The following is an 18,680-nucleotide window of genomic DNA, read 5'->3' on the forward strand; positions in this document are numbered from 1 at the left end:
TAAACATTGATAGTATAATATCCATTAATATAGAATAATAAAATGACATTTAACTTGAATTAAGTCTTTATCATTTTCTCCATGGATCCAAATTTTTATAATATAAAACCACATATCCCAAAGTGGATATTTAACAAATATATAAAAATTATATCATTATAATGCATTATTATTTGTCTTTTCGATAATATTAATGTTTAATTATATGAAGGTTTCAAAATATAACAATATTTCAATATTAGTTATTGGTAGAGTATTTTATTAGATTATATGTATAAGCATATAATAATAATGCATTCTATCTACCATATTATTTATAATTATTAGAAAAATTATTATAACAAAATATGATATTAAACTTAATATACTTATATTTTTTCAAATAACTATTTATAATATATTTTCAATTTATTCATACCTCAAAATATAAAGTTTAAAAATTAATAGTGATTAATCTATTATTATATCTTATGGCAATAAATTAAGGAGCATAAAGCGATTTTTATTAATACTAATTAATTTTGATACAAATGTTAAATACAAAAAGATAATAGTGACTACAATTAAAACTTCAAAAAATGTTAGAAGCATAATAATATTTTATAGACTATGTTACATTGTCGATTCTCGATCGATAGTCTATGCACCTATATTTTATGAATATCTATTATTACTGTTCATTAGATAACATGATTTAAATTAAAATAAATATTATACGAGTTATAAGTTTTACTAAATAAAATTTTCATTAAATAAAAAAACATATTATGACATTCATAATTCAATATAGCTCTGGGTTATCAATACTTATATAATAGGCAATTATGATATATCATAATATGAATTAATATATGTAATATAGAAATTTTATTTTAATCATATTAAATCGGCATAAGCATTCAATTATATATATTATAACTTATGAAAAAATACGATGTAGCCCTTTTCATATTAATAGAAGTACCCATTTGGGGGGTACATATTTTGAACTTCACCTTGTGATTAAACATACGGGATGATACATATATTAAATTAGTGTTTAAGTTATAAAAAGTTAAATGTAATGTAATATTTATCCCTAACCCGAATATGGGTTCCACAACATAAAACTATATAAAAATTATGCAAAAATTATTTATTTCCCAATAGACAGCTTCTTAACATATATTAATCATTATTAATCTTCGAATCATATATTAATGATCAGTTTCTTCTTTATTTTTTTAGCATTTCTCTTAATTTTTTTTTTTGAGATCGTTTCCGAAACCCAAATAATGAATACTAACATAAAAATGGTAAATGTATTATTTTTTGTTAACGTTTGCATATATTTAATGAAAATAATTTTTAAATTCCTTATTATTTACCTTATAAGAAACTCCCAATAAAATCGATGATGCAGCAAATATAATTGCAATTGTAATTAGTATATTTTTTATTATTGAACTTCGTGGACAAGCTACAAATGATGAGTCATTACCACACTTAATATTATATTCCTGTTTAAAAATATTATAATCATTTGATAAACTAGACAATAGTTGTAAATAAGAACTTCCTTTATCAATATATAAAGCATTTTTAAGTTTTTCATATTTTTCAAACAATTCTCTAGCATTTTCTAAACATTTGTTGCATTGGTAGTCTTCTGCACCAATTTCACTATACATGTTACATAATGATTTAAATGCATCATAAAAATTAGATATATCTTTAATGTCAATATTCATCGATTCTATTTTTGTATCTATAACTTCCATATAAATCTTATTACCACTATTACTATCAGCAGATATATTCTCATTATAACAATCATTTCTTTTTATATGTTCACTATGAAAATCGTCTAATCTGGTCGTTTCATTTCCTTTTTTTTGATTTATATTATAACTTAACCATAAAATAGCGTATTCAACAAGTTTATCACTATCTAAATTCTCATCACTACCAATACCATTAAATAAAATTAGCAATGCTATAAAATCAGAGATAATTTTGGGGTCATCACTACTACAGTTATTATTAGAGATTAAGAAATTTAATAAATTCCTAGAATTTTTTTCTCCCGCGATGTTCAGATCACCAGCATAATATTCATCGATCGTATTAATTGATTTACACTACGAATATATTTTTCGAATTAAACAAAAGAATGTATTAATATAAATATTACTAAAATTAAAATTAAAATTAATATAATTTATAGGAATGCAACATACGAATAATATAAGAAAAAAGATATATACCACTTCATTAAACATTATAATGGAATTCTGTTATAATTTGGAGATTATGCGGGGTGATGTTATTCATATATATTGTATAAAATATATGTTATATTTACTTAAGCTCTTTACATAGCAATTATCTTTCGTTAGACATATTATTCTTAATTTTAACTTCATATAAAATAATAATACATTAGTATTACCAAAATCATATTATATTTATTTTATGGAAATTAGCTAAATTAACTTAAATAGAGGGTTGCATAATACATTTTATACAAAAAATGCTATCTTACTAACATATGGTGTAACTTTATTATAAAAATTAATATACTTTTATAATGAATTTAACAAATATATACTTATATATATGCTTTAATATCGAAGATAAATGACGTCATAAAACTTAAATAATGCATAAATATATAAATTTAAGAAAGTTATTATTATTACAATCCTTAAAGTATATAAATAATTATTTAATAAGATAGACTAAATACTTATATACTTGTTTATTATAATATATAATACAGTCTTTTCTAAAATAACACTTACAAAATAAGTTGAATTGTTCCATTTCTATGCAAAATACATAAATTTATATTGTTTTTAATGAATGTAGATAAATTAAAAAATAATTTTAATGCGTTAAATAACTTTATTTTTATTCCCATATACTTCAATTTGTAAGTATCCCTTATTGTGTAATTTTATAATATATTTTACGCATAATTTCCAAGGTTTAAAACGACAATTAGCACTGAACCCGTATTTATAAGCTTAAATAAGTCTTTAAGTTCATATTGTTTTTAAAATATACTTAGTAGATATTAAATATTAACATATAAATAACTATTATATAAATTTTAAAGTATAATAGAAAACTATGTTTGATTATGTCATTATTTTACCCTTTAATAGGAGAGAGATAAGATATATTAGCCTTTAATATATACATTTATATAAACATTTGCTAAATATTATACATAATTTTATCTTATATATTCTAATGTTATAGTTAATGTATATCATTCAAATCATTTATTAAAAATTCTATATTTTATTAATTCTATTATAAAACAGCGACAATATATTATGCGTTAATATGGAATAATCAAATGACATTTAACATGAATTGCGTCTTTAACCATTTCACCATTAATTCATATTTTTAGAATATTAAACCACATATCCCTAATTGGATCTTTAAAAAAATATATAACATCGATACCTTTATAATCTATTATTATGTGTCTTTTCAATAATATTAATATTTAATTATATGAATTTTCCACAATAAAACAATATTTTAATATTAATTATTGGTAATTTACTAGATTATATGTATAGGCATATAATAATAACGCATCATATCTATAATATAATTTATAACGATTATAACAAACTATATCATTAAATTTTATTAATATACTTATATTTTGTCTTTTAACTATTTTAAATGTAATATATGTATACCTCAAAATATAAAATTAAAAAATGAATAGCGATTAATCTAATATTATACCTTTATAGTAAATAAATTAATGTATATATACCTATTTCTATCAATATTAATTAAAACTTTAACATAAAATGATACTATATATAATCGAAAGTTAAAAGGATAGTATACACATATATAATGCAATTTTTTATTGTATTATTAAAAATATTAGATGCATAAAATGCCTTTTATAGATAACGTTGTATTGTCGACTCCTGATCGATATCCCATGCATCTATATTTTATGAATATATATTATTAAAGTTCAGTTTGATAATATAATTTAAATTAAAACAAATGATACAAATAATAAGTTTACTAAATAAAATGTTTCATCAAATAAAGAAATATAATATGATATGCATAATTCAATATAACTATGGGTTATCAATGCTTATATAATAGACAATTATGATATAGCATAATATGAATTCATATATAGCCAATACCAATATTAACACTTAATTATATATATTATAACTTATGAAAAAATTATATGTGGCTCTTTTTATATTAATGGCAGTACCCCTTTTGGTTGCATATTTAGACATCATTTCGAGATTAAACATATGGGATGATACATATATTTAATTAATTTTAAAATTATACAAAACTAAATGCAATATAATGTTTAACCCTAACCCACTATGGGTCCCACAACATAAAAACTATATAAAAATTATGACAAAAAAATACTTATTTCCAAATAGACAGTTTCTTAAAATTTATTAATCATTATTACTATTCCTAAATAACACTGCTTTTCGAATCATAAATTAATGATCCACTTTCTTCCTTATTTTTTTAGCTTTTCTCTTAAATGTTGTTTTTGAGACCGTTTCCGAAATCCGAATAACGAATACTAATATAAAAATTTAAAAAAATGTATAATTTATTTATATTCAAGAATTACTGTGTTGAATATATTTTTTAATTGATTTATTATTTACCTTATATACAATTCCTAATAAAATTAATGTTGCAACAAATATAAATGGAATTGAAATTAATTTATTTAATATCGATGAACTTGGTGATCCTGAATCAGAATCTGATACTTTATCTTTGGAAATAGATACTTCAGTTTCAGAACTTGATACTGACGTTTCACTCAATGAGACATCTTGTATCCCTTCATGATTTGATACAGAAATTTGTGGAGTTTTTTCCGTTATAAGTTCTGGAATTGTACCTTGTTTAATAGATTTAACGTAACTATTTCTAAAATAAGTATATTCACTTGATAATGTAGACAATATTTGGTTATATGAACTTCCTTCAACATTATTAGAATCTCCATTAAGATCTTTATATTTTTTAACAAATTCTTCAGCATATTTTGAATAATTTTTTCTATCGTCGCTCGTCTTTGAAATTTCATTATACATTTTACACAAATTTTTAAATAAATCATAAAGTTTAGACATATTTTCATTAGAAATATTTATCACATAATCGTTTTTATTTATAAGATCAATATAACTTATATACCTCTCAACATCATCTATAGTCTTATTATACTCATTGGTATTTTGTATATGCTTACTATAAAAATCTTTTAAATTGGGAAATTCTTTATTTAACATTTTATTTAATTTATAGCCTAACCATATCATAATAAATACAACAATACCAATATTGTCATCTGCATAATTCGAAAAATTATATGGTTTTCCATAAAATTGATTAAATAACCATAAACACCCAGCATCAATCTTATTGATATCGCTGTCACATTTTCTATTAGGGCAGTAGTTTTTGATCGTTCCACCACCAACATAATATTCTCCAGATGCATTTAAATCATCTGGAAAAAGCTTCCATATACTTTCAAACTCTCCACACTAAGAAACAATTTTAAAAAATAAAATAAAAATGTCTATTAAAATGAAAATATTATTAATTTATAGATAAAACAATATTAAAAATGTGTAATAAAAAACATTTTTATTCAATAAACTGTATGTACCACTCTACTATTTAACATATTGGAAATTTATTTTTGAACTATAAACTAAGAACATCATATTAGTTTCATATATAATGCATCAAAATAGGGTACATAAAATTATATTCTCTATATAACAATTATCTGTAGTTAACCACATTTTATTTTATATTAAATTAAGATTAATGCAAAGTAATAATACAATAGTAACACCATAGTAAATTTATATATAATTTATTGAAATCAGCTAAATTGCCTTAAATTAAATATGTTAATACATTTTGCTCATATGTATAACATAATTTATGCTTAAATTTATGATTATTAATAATATCCATTCTAATCTTATTATAAAAACTTAAATAATTTTGTAATGAGTTTAAAGTACATTCCCTTATATTATGTCTCAATATAGAAAAATACAAATTTATTTCTCATGCTTTAATAAATATATTTATACCCCTGAACATGTGAATGTATAAAAATTAATAAATCTATTATTAGTATATTTTTTAAAATATATTAAATACTATATACTTGTTTCTTATAATATATAATATAGACTTTTCTAAAATTATAATATTTACAAAGTTGCATTGTTCCATTTTCTATCCAAATTACATAAATTTATATCATTTTTAATGAATATAGATAAATTCATAATACATTTTAATGAGTTCTATAACTTTATTTTTATTCCTACATATTCCAATTTAGAAATATTCTTTATTGGGCAATTTTGTAATAAAGTTTGCATATTTTCCCACTGTTAAAACAACAATTAGTATTGAACCCATACTTATTATGCTATTTATAAGCTTAAATAAGTCTTTGAATGGATATTATTTTAAAAATCATACTTAGCATATATTAAACATTACCACATAAATAAGTATTGATGCAAATTTAAAGTATAATGGAAAACTATGCGTAATTATGTTGGTTTATTATCCTTTAAGAGGAGAGAGATAAGATATATTTACTCTTTTAATATATAAATTTAGATAAATATTTTCTAAATGTTCTGCAGTGCTCATTTTTATCTTATATATTTATTGGCATAGTTATCAATGTATATACATTCAAATAATTTATTAAAAATTCTATATTTTATTAATTCTATGGTAAAATGATGATAATATAATACCCGTTAATATGGAATAATAAAATGACATTTAACATGAATTGAATCTTTAACTTTTCTCCATGTATCCTGTTTTTAGAACATGAAGTTACAAATACCAAATTGGATCTTTAACAAAATAAATAACATTGATACCTTTATAATGTATTATTATGTGCCTTCTCAATAAAATTAATATTAGTATATAATTATATGAAGTTTCCACAATAAAATAATATTTCAATATTAGTTATTGGTATTTTATTAGATTATATGTATAGTCATATAATAATAACAATAATTTTATTTATCATATTATTTATAATTATTAGAATAAAATATAACATTAAATTTTATTAATATACTTATATTTTATTTTTTAACTATTTTAAAATATAATTTATTTATGCCTCATAATTATAAGTTTAAAACTTATAGTGATTAATATAATATTATGCCTTTATGGGGAATAAATTAAAGTATATAGAACTATTTCTATAATTTGAATTTAAAACTTTAGCATAAAATGATACTATATATAATCAAAATTTAAAGGATAATATACATATATCTATAATTTAATTTTTTAATAATATCCACATTTTTATTGATTATTAAAAAAGTTAGATGCATAAAATGCCTTTTATAGATAATGTTGTGTTATCGAATCTAGATCGATATTTTATGAATATCTATTATTACAGTTCGGTTGTTAAAATACAATTTAAATAAAAATAATAATAATGCAAATAATAAGTTTTACTAAATTAATGTATTCACCAAACAAAGAGATGTATTGTATATTATGATGTGGATAATTCAATATAGCTCTGGGTTATCAAGACTTATATAATAGACAATTATGATAAATCATAATATGAATTCATATAAAATCAATATCCATATTAATATATACAATATGGACATTTTATTTTAATCATATTAAATCGGCATGAACACTCAATTATATATATTATACTTTATGGAAAAAATGTTATGTGTCCCTTTTTTGGTTGCATATTTAAACTTCATCTCGTGATTAAACATATGAGATGATATATATATTTAATTGGTGTTCAAATTGTAAAAAATTAATACAATATAATATTTAACCCTAACCTGAACATGGGTTACACAAATACAAACACAACCTCAACTCTGGCCCATAACATAAAAACTATATAAAAACTATAAAAATTATGCAAAAATTACTTATTTACAAATAGACAGTTTCTTAAATATATTAATCATTATTACTATTCCTGAAATAATCACTACTCTTTGAATCACATATTAATGGTCAGTTTTCTTCTTTATTTTTTTAGCTTTTCTCTTAAATATTGTTTTTGAGATCGCTTCCGAAATCCAAATAACGAATACTAATATAAAAATTTAAAAAATTGTATAATTTATTTATATTCACAAATTTCTCAGTACTGAATATATTTTTTAATTGACTTATTATTTACCTTATATACAATTCCTAATAAAATTAATGTTACAACAAATATAAATGGAATTGGAATCAGTTTGTTTATTACCAATGGAATTGATTTTGCCGTTTCAGAATTTGATAATTCATTTTCAGTTTCTGATACTTTAGTTTCAGAATCTGATGTTGATGTTCCACTCGAGGAGTCATCCATTTGTGTTCCTTTAAAACTTGATCCAGAAGCTTGTGGTGCTGTTCTTTCATTTGAAAGCTCTGGAATTTTATTCTTTATAGATTCAACATTTAATGTATTTTTTATATAATTATAATCGTATGATGCAGCAGACAGTACTCGTTTAAATAAATTAGCGTTTTTATCATTAAAAAGAGTATTATAATTATCAACAAAATTATTAACATATTTTAAATATTCCTCGCTTTTATTCTTCGCCTTTGAAAGCTCAGTATACATTTTACACAAATTATTAAATGCATAATAAAATTTAGATATAACTTTAATATCAATATCCATCAATTTCTTATTTTTATCTATAATATCCTTATAAGTTTTATATTCCGTATCATTATCTATAGACTTTTTATACTCATTCCCATTTGCTATATACATATTATAGAAATCGTTTAATTTGATGACTCTGTTTTCTGTTTTTTGATCTAACTTATAACTTAGCCACCCCAATATATATACAAAAGCCACGGTAATACAACTTTCTTTAGAATCACAATTATATATACCATTTAAAATACTATTGAATAACCATAAGATATAACCATTAATTTTATCTATATCGGTACAGTTTGATTTACAAAAATGTTTTTTGTATTGTCCACCATTGATAATATATTCTCCAAAATTGTTCAATTCATCAGGAAAAAATCTCCTTAAAGTATCAAACGTATCACACTAAGAGTCCATTTAAAAAAACAAATAAAAATAAATATCAACGATATTTTGATAATGCTAATTTTACTATTAATTTATAAGTAATATAACATCAATAAATGTAAGAAGATGCAAATTTTATTAAAAAAAATGTACGTACTATATTGGAGGACGATAAAATGGCGTATTCTTTGTTATTCTTATGATCTTCTGTCATGATAGCCTTTTTTATATAAAATGTATAATCTGTGTCAAAATAGGTTATACAAATATTTGAGTTTTATATATCAATTATTTTTAGTTAAACATGTTATTATAATTTTTAATAATAATTTAAAGATAATATGGAACAATATATAATTTATTGTAGTTAGATAATCGCCTTATTTTGGGGGATGTTTAATACATTTTTTACCATATGTATATATAATACAATTTTACATAAATTATTGTCCTTAATAACACTCATATGAACATTATTATAAAAATTAAGCAACATTTTAAGGAATTAAAGATATATTGTCTTATACATATGTTTTAATTTAAAAAATAAACAACGTCATATCTTTTGTTTTAATAAATGGTATCCAAAAACTAATATACTGAAAAAATCGAAACAATTAAGAAACCCATCATTACTATAATCCTTAAAAGCATATAAATAGTTATTTAATAAGATAGATTAATTTTTTATATACTTGTTTCTTATAACATATAATACAGACTTTTCTAAAATTATAACATTTACAAAATAAGTTGCATTGTTCACTTTTTTAATTGCATATACATAAATTGTATTGTTTTTATTTAATATATATTCATTCCAATTATATTTAACATTTTCAATAATTTTATTTTTATTCCTACATATTTCATTTTAGAAATATACTTTATTGGGTAGTTTTATGATATATTTTCCATCCTTTCCATTCTTTAAAATAACAATTAGCAATGAACCCATACTTATTATGTTATTTAAAATCTTATATAAGTATTTAAATGTAAATTGTTTTTAAAATAATAAATAGTAAATATTAAACATTTACTATGCCTTTCTTTTAATATTAAATATATAACATATAAATAAGTATTGATGCAATTTTAAAGTATAATATAAAACTATGTTTGATTAGGTTATCATATTGACCTTTAAGAGGAGAGAGATAAGATATATTTTCTCTTTTAATATATAAATTTAGATAAATATTTGCTAACAGTTCTACATTGTTCATTTTTATCTTATATGTTTTATTGTTATAGTTATTAATGTATATACATTCAAATAATTTATTAAAAAATCTATATTTTATTAATTCTATGATAACGTAATGTTGTTTTAAATTAAAAAATTATTATTCAATAAAAACCAATAATATAATACGCGTTAATATGGAGTAACAAAATGTCATTTAACATGAATTGAGTCTTTATCCTTTTCTCTATTATCCAGTTTTTTAAAATATAAAACTACATAGCTCAATTTGGGTCTTTAACAAATATATAAAATTGATACCTTTATAATGTATTATATGTCTTTTCGATAATATTAATGTTTAATTATATGAAGTTTGCACAATAAAACAATATTTCAATATTAATTATTGATATTTTACTAAATTATATGTATAGTCATAATAATTACGCATTATATCTATAATCTTATTTATAATTATTGAACAAAATATGATATGAAATTTTATTAATATACTTATATTTTATTTTTTTTATTTTTTGAAATATAATTTATTTATACCTCAAAACTATGAAGTTTAAAAATAAATAGTTAATAGTTTAATATTATACCTTTATGGGGAATAAATTAATGTAAATAGAACTATTTCTATAATTTGAATTTAAAATATTAGCATAAAATGATACTAAATACAATTGAAAAATAAAAGGATAGTATACATATTTTTATAATGTAATTTGTTATTATTATGCATATTTTTATTGTTATTAAAAATGTTAGATACATATTAATATTTTATAGGTATTGTTGTATTGTCGAATCTCGATCGACATTCCATGCATCTATATTTTATGACTACCTATTATATATTAGTAATATGCTTAATTGACAATAAAAATATTCCCATTAACCTGTAGGTATATTATAATGTAGACAATTGTTCCAAATGAATCAAATTATAATTATACTCCGATATATAAAATTATTATACTATTCGGTTATCAAAATATGATTTAAATTAAAACAAATGACACAAATAATAAGTTTTACTAAATAAAGAAACATATTGTGTTATGTATAATTCAATATAGTTATGATTAACAAGATTATATAATAAATAATTATGATATATCATAATATGAATTAATATATGCAATATAGACATTTTTTTATTCATATTAAATCGATATGAATACTAAATTATATATATTATAAATTATGAAAAAATATTATGTAACCCTTTTCATATTAATGACAATGCTCCTTTTGGGTTACAAATTTTTAACTTCATCTAGTAATTAAACACACAGAGATATATATATAATTAATTAGTGTTCAAATTGTACAAAATTAATACAATATAATACTTAATCCTAGCCCAAATATGGGTTACACAAACACAACCCTAACCCACCACACAAAACAATATAAAAACTATGATAAAGAATTACTTCGAAATAGACACTTTCTTAAAATAAATCAATCGTCATATTCAGAATAATTTATTAATGATCAGTTTTCTTCTTTACTTTTTTAGCTTTTCTCTTAAATGTTGTTTTTTAGATCGTTTCCGAAATCCAAATAACGAATACTAATATAAAATGTTAAGAAGCGTATTATTTTTTTGTTAACGTTTACATATATATAATGAAAATAATTTTTTAATTCCTTATTATTTACCTTATAAGCAATTCCTAAAAAAATTGGTATTGCACCAAATATCAATAAAACTGGAATTAATTTGCTTACTATCGATGAACTTGATGATGCAACATCAGAATTATGTGCATCTTGTCCAGAATCATCTACATATTGTTCAGAATATTGTCCCCAATTATCTACATCTTGTCCAGAAATACGTGCAAGAGTTTGTTTAGATTTTTGTTCTGCTTCTTTCGATAGAAAGAATAAAATATTTTTACATTCCTTTTTAAAATTTTCATAATCAGTTGATAAAGTAGACAGCATTTCTTTATATAGACTGCTATTAGTAATATCATAATCATTCTTAAGCTCTTCATATTTTTTAAAAAATTCACTATTATCTTCCAAATATTTCTCGCAATTTTTATTGCTATAATCAAGTTCATTATACAAATTACATAATAATTTAAGTGCTTGATAAAATTTAGATACAATATTACTATTCTTATCCAAAAATTCCTTTCTTTTATCTATAAGACCCTTATAATTATCATAATCATGATCATTATACATTAATTCACTTATTTCCGTGTTATACTTACTACAATTATTTATGTAATTATTATAAAAAGACGTTATATTGTCTTTTTCTTTACTATTGGTCAGGTTTAACATATAACTTAACCATATCAAAATGTAATCAACAATATAGGGGTTACTTTTTGAAGGACGGGGTAACACACCAGAATCGCTATAGAATTGATTCAACAAATATAAACATCCAGCACTTATTAAATCGAAATCAGTTTGACATCGATTATTTTCACAATAATTATTTAAAAACGTATCATCTTTAATTTCATAGTTTTCTTTATCTTTCGATTCATCGGAAATCCAATCCCTTACATTCTTGAACCTTTTACACTATGAAAACATTTAAAAACAATTAAAAAAAACGCGAATTATTAAAAATTTTATTAAAATAAAGTTTAATGATATTTATATTTAATACAATATAAAAAAATGTAAAGGAAACTATTATTATTAAAAAATTCATATACCACTTCGGCATCCATTATAATGGGATATTATTTTTGATTTGTAAATTGAATAAAATCATGCTGTTTTATATATACTATACCAAATACGTGACGCAAATACTTTAACACTATATATAACAGCTATCTGTAGTTAAATATATTATAAGTTTTTCAATAATGAAATTAATATAGAATAATAAAATAATGTTATTAGTAAAGAAACGACTTATTCCTTTTTATTATAATTAGCTAAATTACTTTAGAGGATTGCTTAATACAATTTTTATTAAATATATATGTAATGAATTTTATACAAAAAATGATATTCTTACTAACATCTGGTATATCTTTATTATAAAAATATATATCCTTCTATAAAGAATTTAAAGTATTTTTGAACATAGAAATGGAATATATTTATATCTTATGTTTTGATGATTGTCTTTCAAAAACTTAAATACTGTATAAATCTAAAAAATTAAAAATTATATTATTACTATAATCCTTAAATATATAAATAGTCATTTTTTTAAATATATTAAACTTTTATATATTTACTTCTAATACTATATACCATGTTTTATTAAAATTATAGTATTTTCAAATTAAGTTGCATTGTTTCCTTTCTATGCAATTATATAAATTTATATTGTTTTTAACGAATGTAGATAAATTCAAAATTCATTTTAATGTGCTCAATAACTTTATTTTTATTCCAATATACCTTATTGGATAATTTTATAATATATTTTTCCATCTTTTCCATTCTTTAAAACGGAAATTAGAACTGAACCCATACTTAGTATGCTATATATAAGCTTAAATAAGTCTTTGAATGCATATTATTTTTAAAATAATGCTTAGTAAATATTAACAAATAAATAAATATTGATGCAAATTTTAAAGTATAATAGAAAACTATGTTTAATTAGGTTGTTATATTATCTTTAAGAGGAGAGAGATAAGATATATTGCTATTTTAATATATAAATTTAAATAAATATTTTCTAAATGTTTTACATAGTTCATTTTTATCTTATATATTTTATTTGTTTAGTTATCAATGTATATACATTCAAATAATTTATTAATAATTCTATATTTTATTAATTCTACAAAAAACAATAATAATATAATGCGCGTTAATATTGAATAATAAAATGATATTTAATATTAATTAAGTATTTAACCCTTTCTTCATTAATCCATATTTTTAGAATATAAAACTACAAATTCCAAATTGAATAATTAACAAATATATAATGTATTATTATGTCTTTTCGATAAAATTAATATTTAATTATATGAAGGTTTCACAATAAAACAATATTTTAATATTAACTATTTCTAATTTCTAGATTATATGTATAGGCATATAATAATGCATCATATCTATATTATTAAACTTTATTAATATACTTATATTTTATTTTTTAACTATTTTAAAATATAATATATTTATAACTCAAAATATAAAGTTTAAAAATTAATAGTAATTAATATAATGTTCTACCTTTATGATAAGTTAAAGCGTATGTAACAACTTCTATTAATACAAGAAGATAATAGTAACTACAATTACGACTTCAAAAAATGTTAGAAGCATAAAATAATTTATAGATTATGTTATATTATCGATTCTCGATCGATATTTTACGAAAATCTATTATTACAGTTCAGTTGGATAACATGATTTGAATCAAAATAAATATGACGCAAATTATAAGCTTTACTAAATAAAATATTTCACCAAATAAAGAAACATATTATGATATGCATAATTCAATATACACACATATTAACTTTTATATAGGCAATTATGATATAGCATAATATGAATTAATATATGTAATATAGTTATTTTACTTTAATCATATTAAATATATATTAACATTCAATTATATATATTATAACTTATGAACAAATGTTATACAACCCAATTAATATTAGCTTATCCCCATTTTTGGGTGCATATTTGTGCATCATCTCTTGATTAAACATACGGGATGGTACATATATTTAATTACTGTTCAAGTTATAAAAAATTAAATGCAATATAATACTTAGCCTAACCTGAATACGGATTCGACAACATAAAAACTATATAAAAATTATGCAAAAATTACTTCGAAATAGACAATTTCTTAAAATATATCAATCATTATTACTATTCCTGGAATAATCACTACTCTTCGAATAATATATTAATGATCCAGTTTCTTCTTTATTTTTTTAGTTTTTCTCTTAAATGTTGTTTTTGAGATCGTTTCCGAAATCCAAATAACGAATACTAATATAAAAAATTAAAAAAATGTACGATTTTTTTGTTAACGTTTGCATATATATAATGAAAATAATTTTTAAATATCTTATTATTTACCTTATAAGAAACTCCCAATAAAATTGATGCTGCAACAAATATAATTGCAATTGTAATTAGTGTATTTTTTGTCAGTGGAGTTTCTGTCACTGGACATTCTGTCACTGGACATTCTGTCACTGGACATTCTGTCACTTGACATTCTGTCACTGGACATTTTGTCACTGGACTTTCTGTCACTGAACTTCGTGAACAAGTTTCAAGGAATTCGACATTACTACATACAGCCTTTTTATATTTCTCTTTAAATTTTTTATAATCATTTGATAAAATAGACAATAGTTGTAAATAAGAACTTCCTTTATTAATATCAAAAGCATTTTTAACTTTTTCACATTTTTCAAAAAATTCTCTAGCACTTTCTAAACATTTATTGCATTGGGGTTTTTTTTTTGGATCAAGTTCACCATCCATCTTACATAATAATTTAAATACTTCATAAAAATTAGACATATCTTTAATACCAATATTCATCGAGTTTATTTTGTTTTCTATATCATTCTTTTTAATCTTATTACTACTATTAGTATTTATTTTCTGATTATAATGACTATTTGTTTTTACATGTTTAGTATAAAAATCGTTTAATGTGGTAGTTTCATTTTCTTTTTTTTGATTCAGTTTGTGACCTAACCATAAAATAGCGTATTCAGCAATTTTATCACTATCTAAATTCTCATCAATACCAGCACCATTAAAGAAAGCTATAAATGCTATAAAAGCAGAACTAAGTTTTTTGTTATCATCATCACACTTATTATCAGGACAATGCATTTCGGTATGACTTCCATCTAACGTATAATTTTGAGAAGCTTGATCGAAGAGAATACCACGATCCATCAAATTAATTCCATCACACTACGAATATATTTTACGAATTAAACAAAAGAATGTATTAATATAAATGTTACTAAAATGAAAATTAATATAATTTATAGTTAATGCAACATACAAATAATGTAAGAAAAAGGATATATACCAGATAAACAGGCATTATAATGAAATTCCGTTATAATTTGGAGATTATATGGGATGATGTTATTTATATATATTGCATAAATATGTGTTATCTTTACTTAAGCTCTTTACATACCAATTATATTTCGTTAGATATATTATTAATTTTAACTTCATATAAAATAATAATGCATTAGTATTACTAAAATCATATTATACTTATTTTATGACATTTAGATAAATTACCTTAAATAGAGTGTTGCTTAATACATTTTATACAAAAAATTTCTATTTTTACTAACACTTGGTAAAATTTATTGTAAAAATGGATATAATTTTATAAAGAATTTAAAAAATATATACATATGCTTTAATATTGAACATAAAAAACGCCCTAAAACTTAAATACTGTATAAATTTTAAAATAAACAAGTTTTATTATTATTATTATAATCCTTAAAACCATATAAATAATATTTTTTTAAAATATATTAAATATTTATATACTTGTTTCTTATAGTATATAATATAGTTTTTTTTTAATTATAGTATTTTCAAATTAAGTTATATCCTCCATTTTCTATCCAAATTACATAATTTTAATATTACTTTTAATTAATATATATACATTCCAATTATATTTTAACATTTTAAATAACTTTATTTTTATTCCTACATATTCTAATTTATAAGTATTCCTTATTGGGTAATTTTATAATATATTTTCCCATCTTTTCCATTCTTTAAAAGAACAATTAGCACTGAACCCGTACTTATAAGCTTAAATAAGTCTTTGAATGTAGATTTCTTTTAAAATAATACTTAGTAAATATTAACATATAAATATATATTAATAGTATTTTAAAGTATAATAGAAAACGATGTTTAATTAGGTTGTTATATTATCCTTTAAGAGGAGAGAGATAAGATATATTTATTCTTTTAATATATAAATTTAGATAAATATTTGCTAAATGTTTTACATAGTTCATTTTTATCTTATATATTTTATTTTTATAGTTGTCAATGGATATACATTCAAATAATTTATTAATATTCTATATTTTATTAATTCTATGGTAAAATGATAATAATATAATACGCGTTGATATGGAATAATAAAAAGAAATTTAACGTTGATTGAGTCTTTAACCTTTTCTCCATTGCTCATATTTTTATAATATAAAACTACAAATCCCCAATTGGATCTTTAACAAAATATATAACATTGATACCTTTATAATGTATTATTATTTATCTTTTCGATAATATTAATGTTTAATATATCAAGGTTTCACAATAAACACATTATTTCAATATTATTTATTAGTATACCGTTTTACTAGTTTATAGACATATAATGATAACCCTAATTTTATATACCAAATTGTTTAAAGTATTATAACAAATTATAACATAAAATTTTATTATATACTTATATTTTATTTTTTAACTATTTTAGATATGATATGAAAATTTATTAATATACTTGTATTTTTTCTTTTAACTATTTTAAATATAATATATTTCCAATTTATATATATCTCATATCATTAAAACTTACAAATTAATAGTGATTAATCTATTATTATGCCTTATGATAAATAAATTAAAGCGTATAAAACAACTTCTATTATTACTAATTAGTTTTAATACAAATGTAAAATACAAAAAAAAAATAGTAACTACAATTAAAACTTCAAAAAGTGTTAGAAGCATAATTATATTTTATAGACTATGTTATATTGTCGATTCTCGATCGATATTTTACGAAAATCTATTATTACAGTTCAGTTGGATAACATGATTTGAATCAAAATAAATATGACGCAAATTATAAGCTTTACTAAATAAAATATTTCACCAAATAAAGAAACATATTATGATATGCATAATTCAATATACACACATATTAACTTTTATATAGGCAATTATGATATAGCATAATATGAATTAATATATGTAATATAGTTATTTTACTTTAATCATATTAAATATATATTAACACTCAATTATATATATTATAACTTATGAACAAATGTGATGTAACCCTTTTCATATTAATGACAATGCTCCTTTGGCAGTACATATTTTTAACTTCATCTTCTGATTAAACATACGGAATGATACATATATAAATTAGTGTTTAAGTTGTAAAAAATTAAATGCAATATAATACTTAGCCTAACCTGAATACGGATTCGACAACATAAAAACTATATAAAAATTATGCAAAAATTACTTCGAAATAGGTAATTTCTTAAAATATATTAACCATCATTACTATTCCTGGAATAATCACTACTCTTCGAATAATATATTAATGAT

The 18,680-nt window shown here is 20.5% G+C and overlaps 5 protein-coding genes across 5 annotated transcripts; all 5 read right to left on the minus strand.

The window, feature by feature from the left end:
• Positions 1-1,215: 1,215 nt before the first annotated feature.
• On the minus strand, positions 1,216-2,261 carry PY17X_0500400 (PIR protein; the record flags this gene model as incomplete). Its single annotated transcript, XM_022955142.1, has 3 exons — positions 1,216-1,281; positions 1,368-2,120; positions 2,247-2,261. 3 exons carry the CDS (start codon positions 2,259-2,261, stop codon positions 1,216-1,218), a joined length of 834 nt encoding a protein of 277 aa, XP_022811609.1.
• Positions 2,262-4,528: 2,267 nt separating this feature from the next.
• Positions 4,529-5,719, minus strand: PY17X_0500500 (PIR protein; the record flags this gene model as incomplete). Its single annotated transcript, XM_022955144.1, has 3 exons — positions 4,529-4,594; positions 4,683-5,576; positions 5,702-5,719. The coding sequence occupies 3 exons, from the start codon at positions 5,717-5,719 to the stop codon at positions 4,529-4,531; spliced, it is 978 nt and encodes a 325-aa protein (XP_022811610.1).
• A 2,397-nt stretch (positions 5,720-8,116) lies between these two features.
• Positions 8,117-9,356, minus strand: PY17X_0500600 (uncharacterized protein; the record flags this gene model as incomplete). The annotated part of the gene is made up of 3 exons (XM_723331.1): positions 8,117-8,182; positions 8,273-9,160; positions 9,300-9,356. The coding sequence occupies 3 exons, from the start codon at positions 9,354-9,356 to the stop codon at positions 8,117-8,119; spliced, it is 1,011 nt and encodes a 336-aa protein (XP_728424.1).
• A 2,500-nt stretch (positions 9,357-11,856) lies between these two features.
• Positions 11,857-13,051, minus strand: PY17X_0500700 (PIR protein; the record flags this gene model as incomplete). Its single annotated transcript, XM_022955145.1, has 3 exons — positions 11,857-11,922; positions 12,012-12,899; positions 13,037-13,051. 3 exons carry the CDS (start codon positions 13,049-13,051, stop codon positions 11,857-11,859), a joined length of 969 nt encoding a protein of 322 aa, XP_022811611.1.
• Positions 13,052-15,239: 2,188 nt separating this feature from the next.
• Positions 15,240-16,389, minus strand: PY17X_0500800 (PIR protein; the record flags this gene model as incomplete). The annotated part of the gene is made up of 3 exons (XM_022955146.1): positions 15,240-15,305; positions 15,396-16,253; positions 16,375-16,389. The coding sequence occupies 3 exons, from the start codon at positions 16,387-16,389 to the stop codon at positions 15,240-15,242; spliced, it is 939 nt and encodes a 312-aa protein (XP_022811612.1).
• Positions 16,390-18,680: the final 2,291 nt, after the last annotated feature.

This window comes from Plasmodium yoelii (assembly GCF_900002385.2).
Source record: "Plasmodium yoelii strain 17X genome assembly, chromosome: 5".
Classification (NCBI taxonomy): domain Eukaryota; phylum Apicomplexa; class Aconoidasida; order Haemosporida; family Plasmodiidae; genus Plasmodium; species Plasmodium yoelii.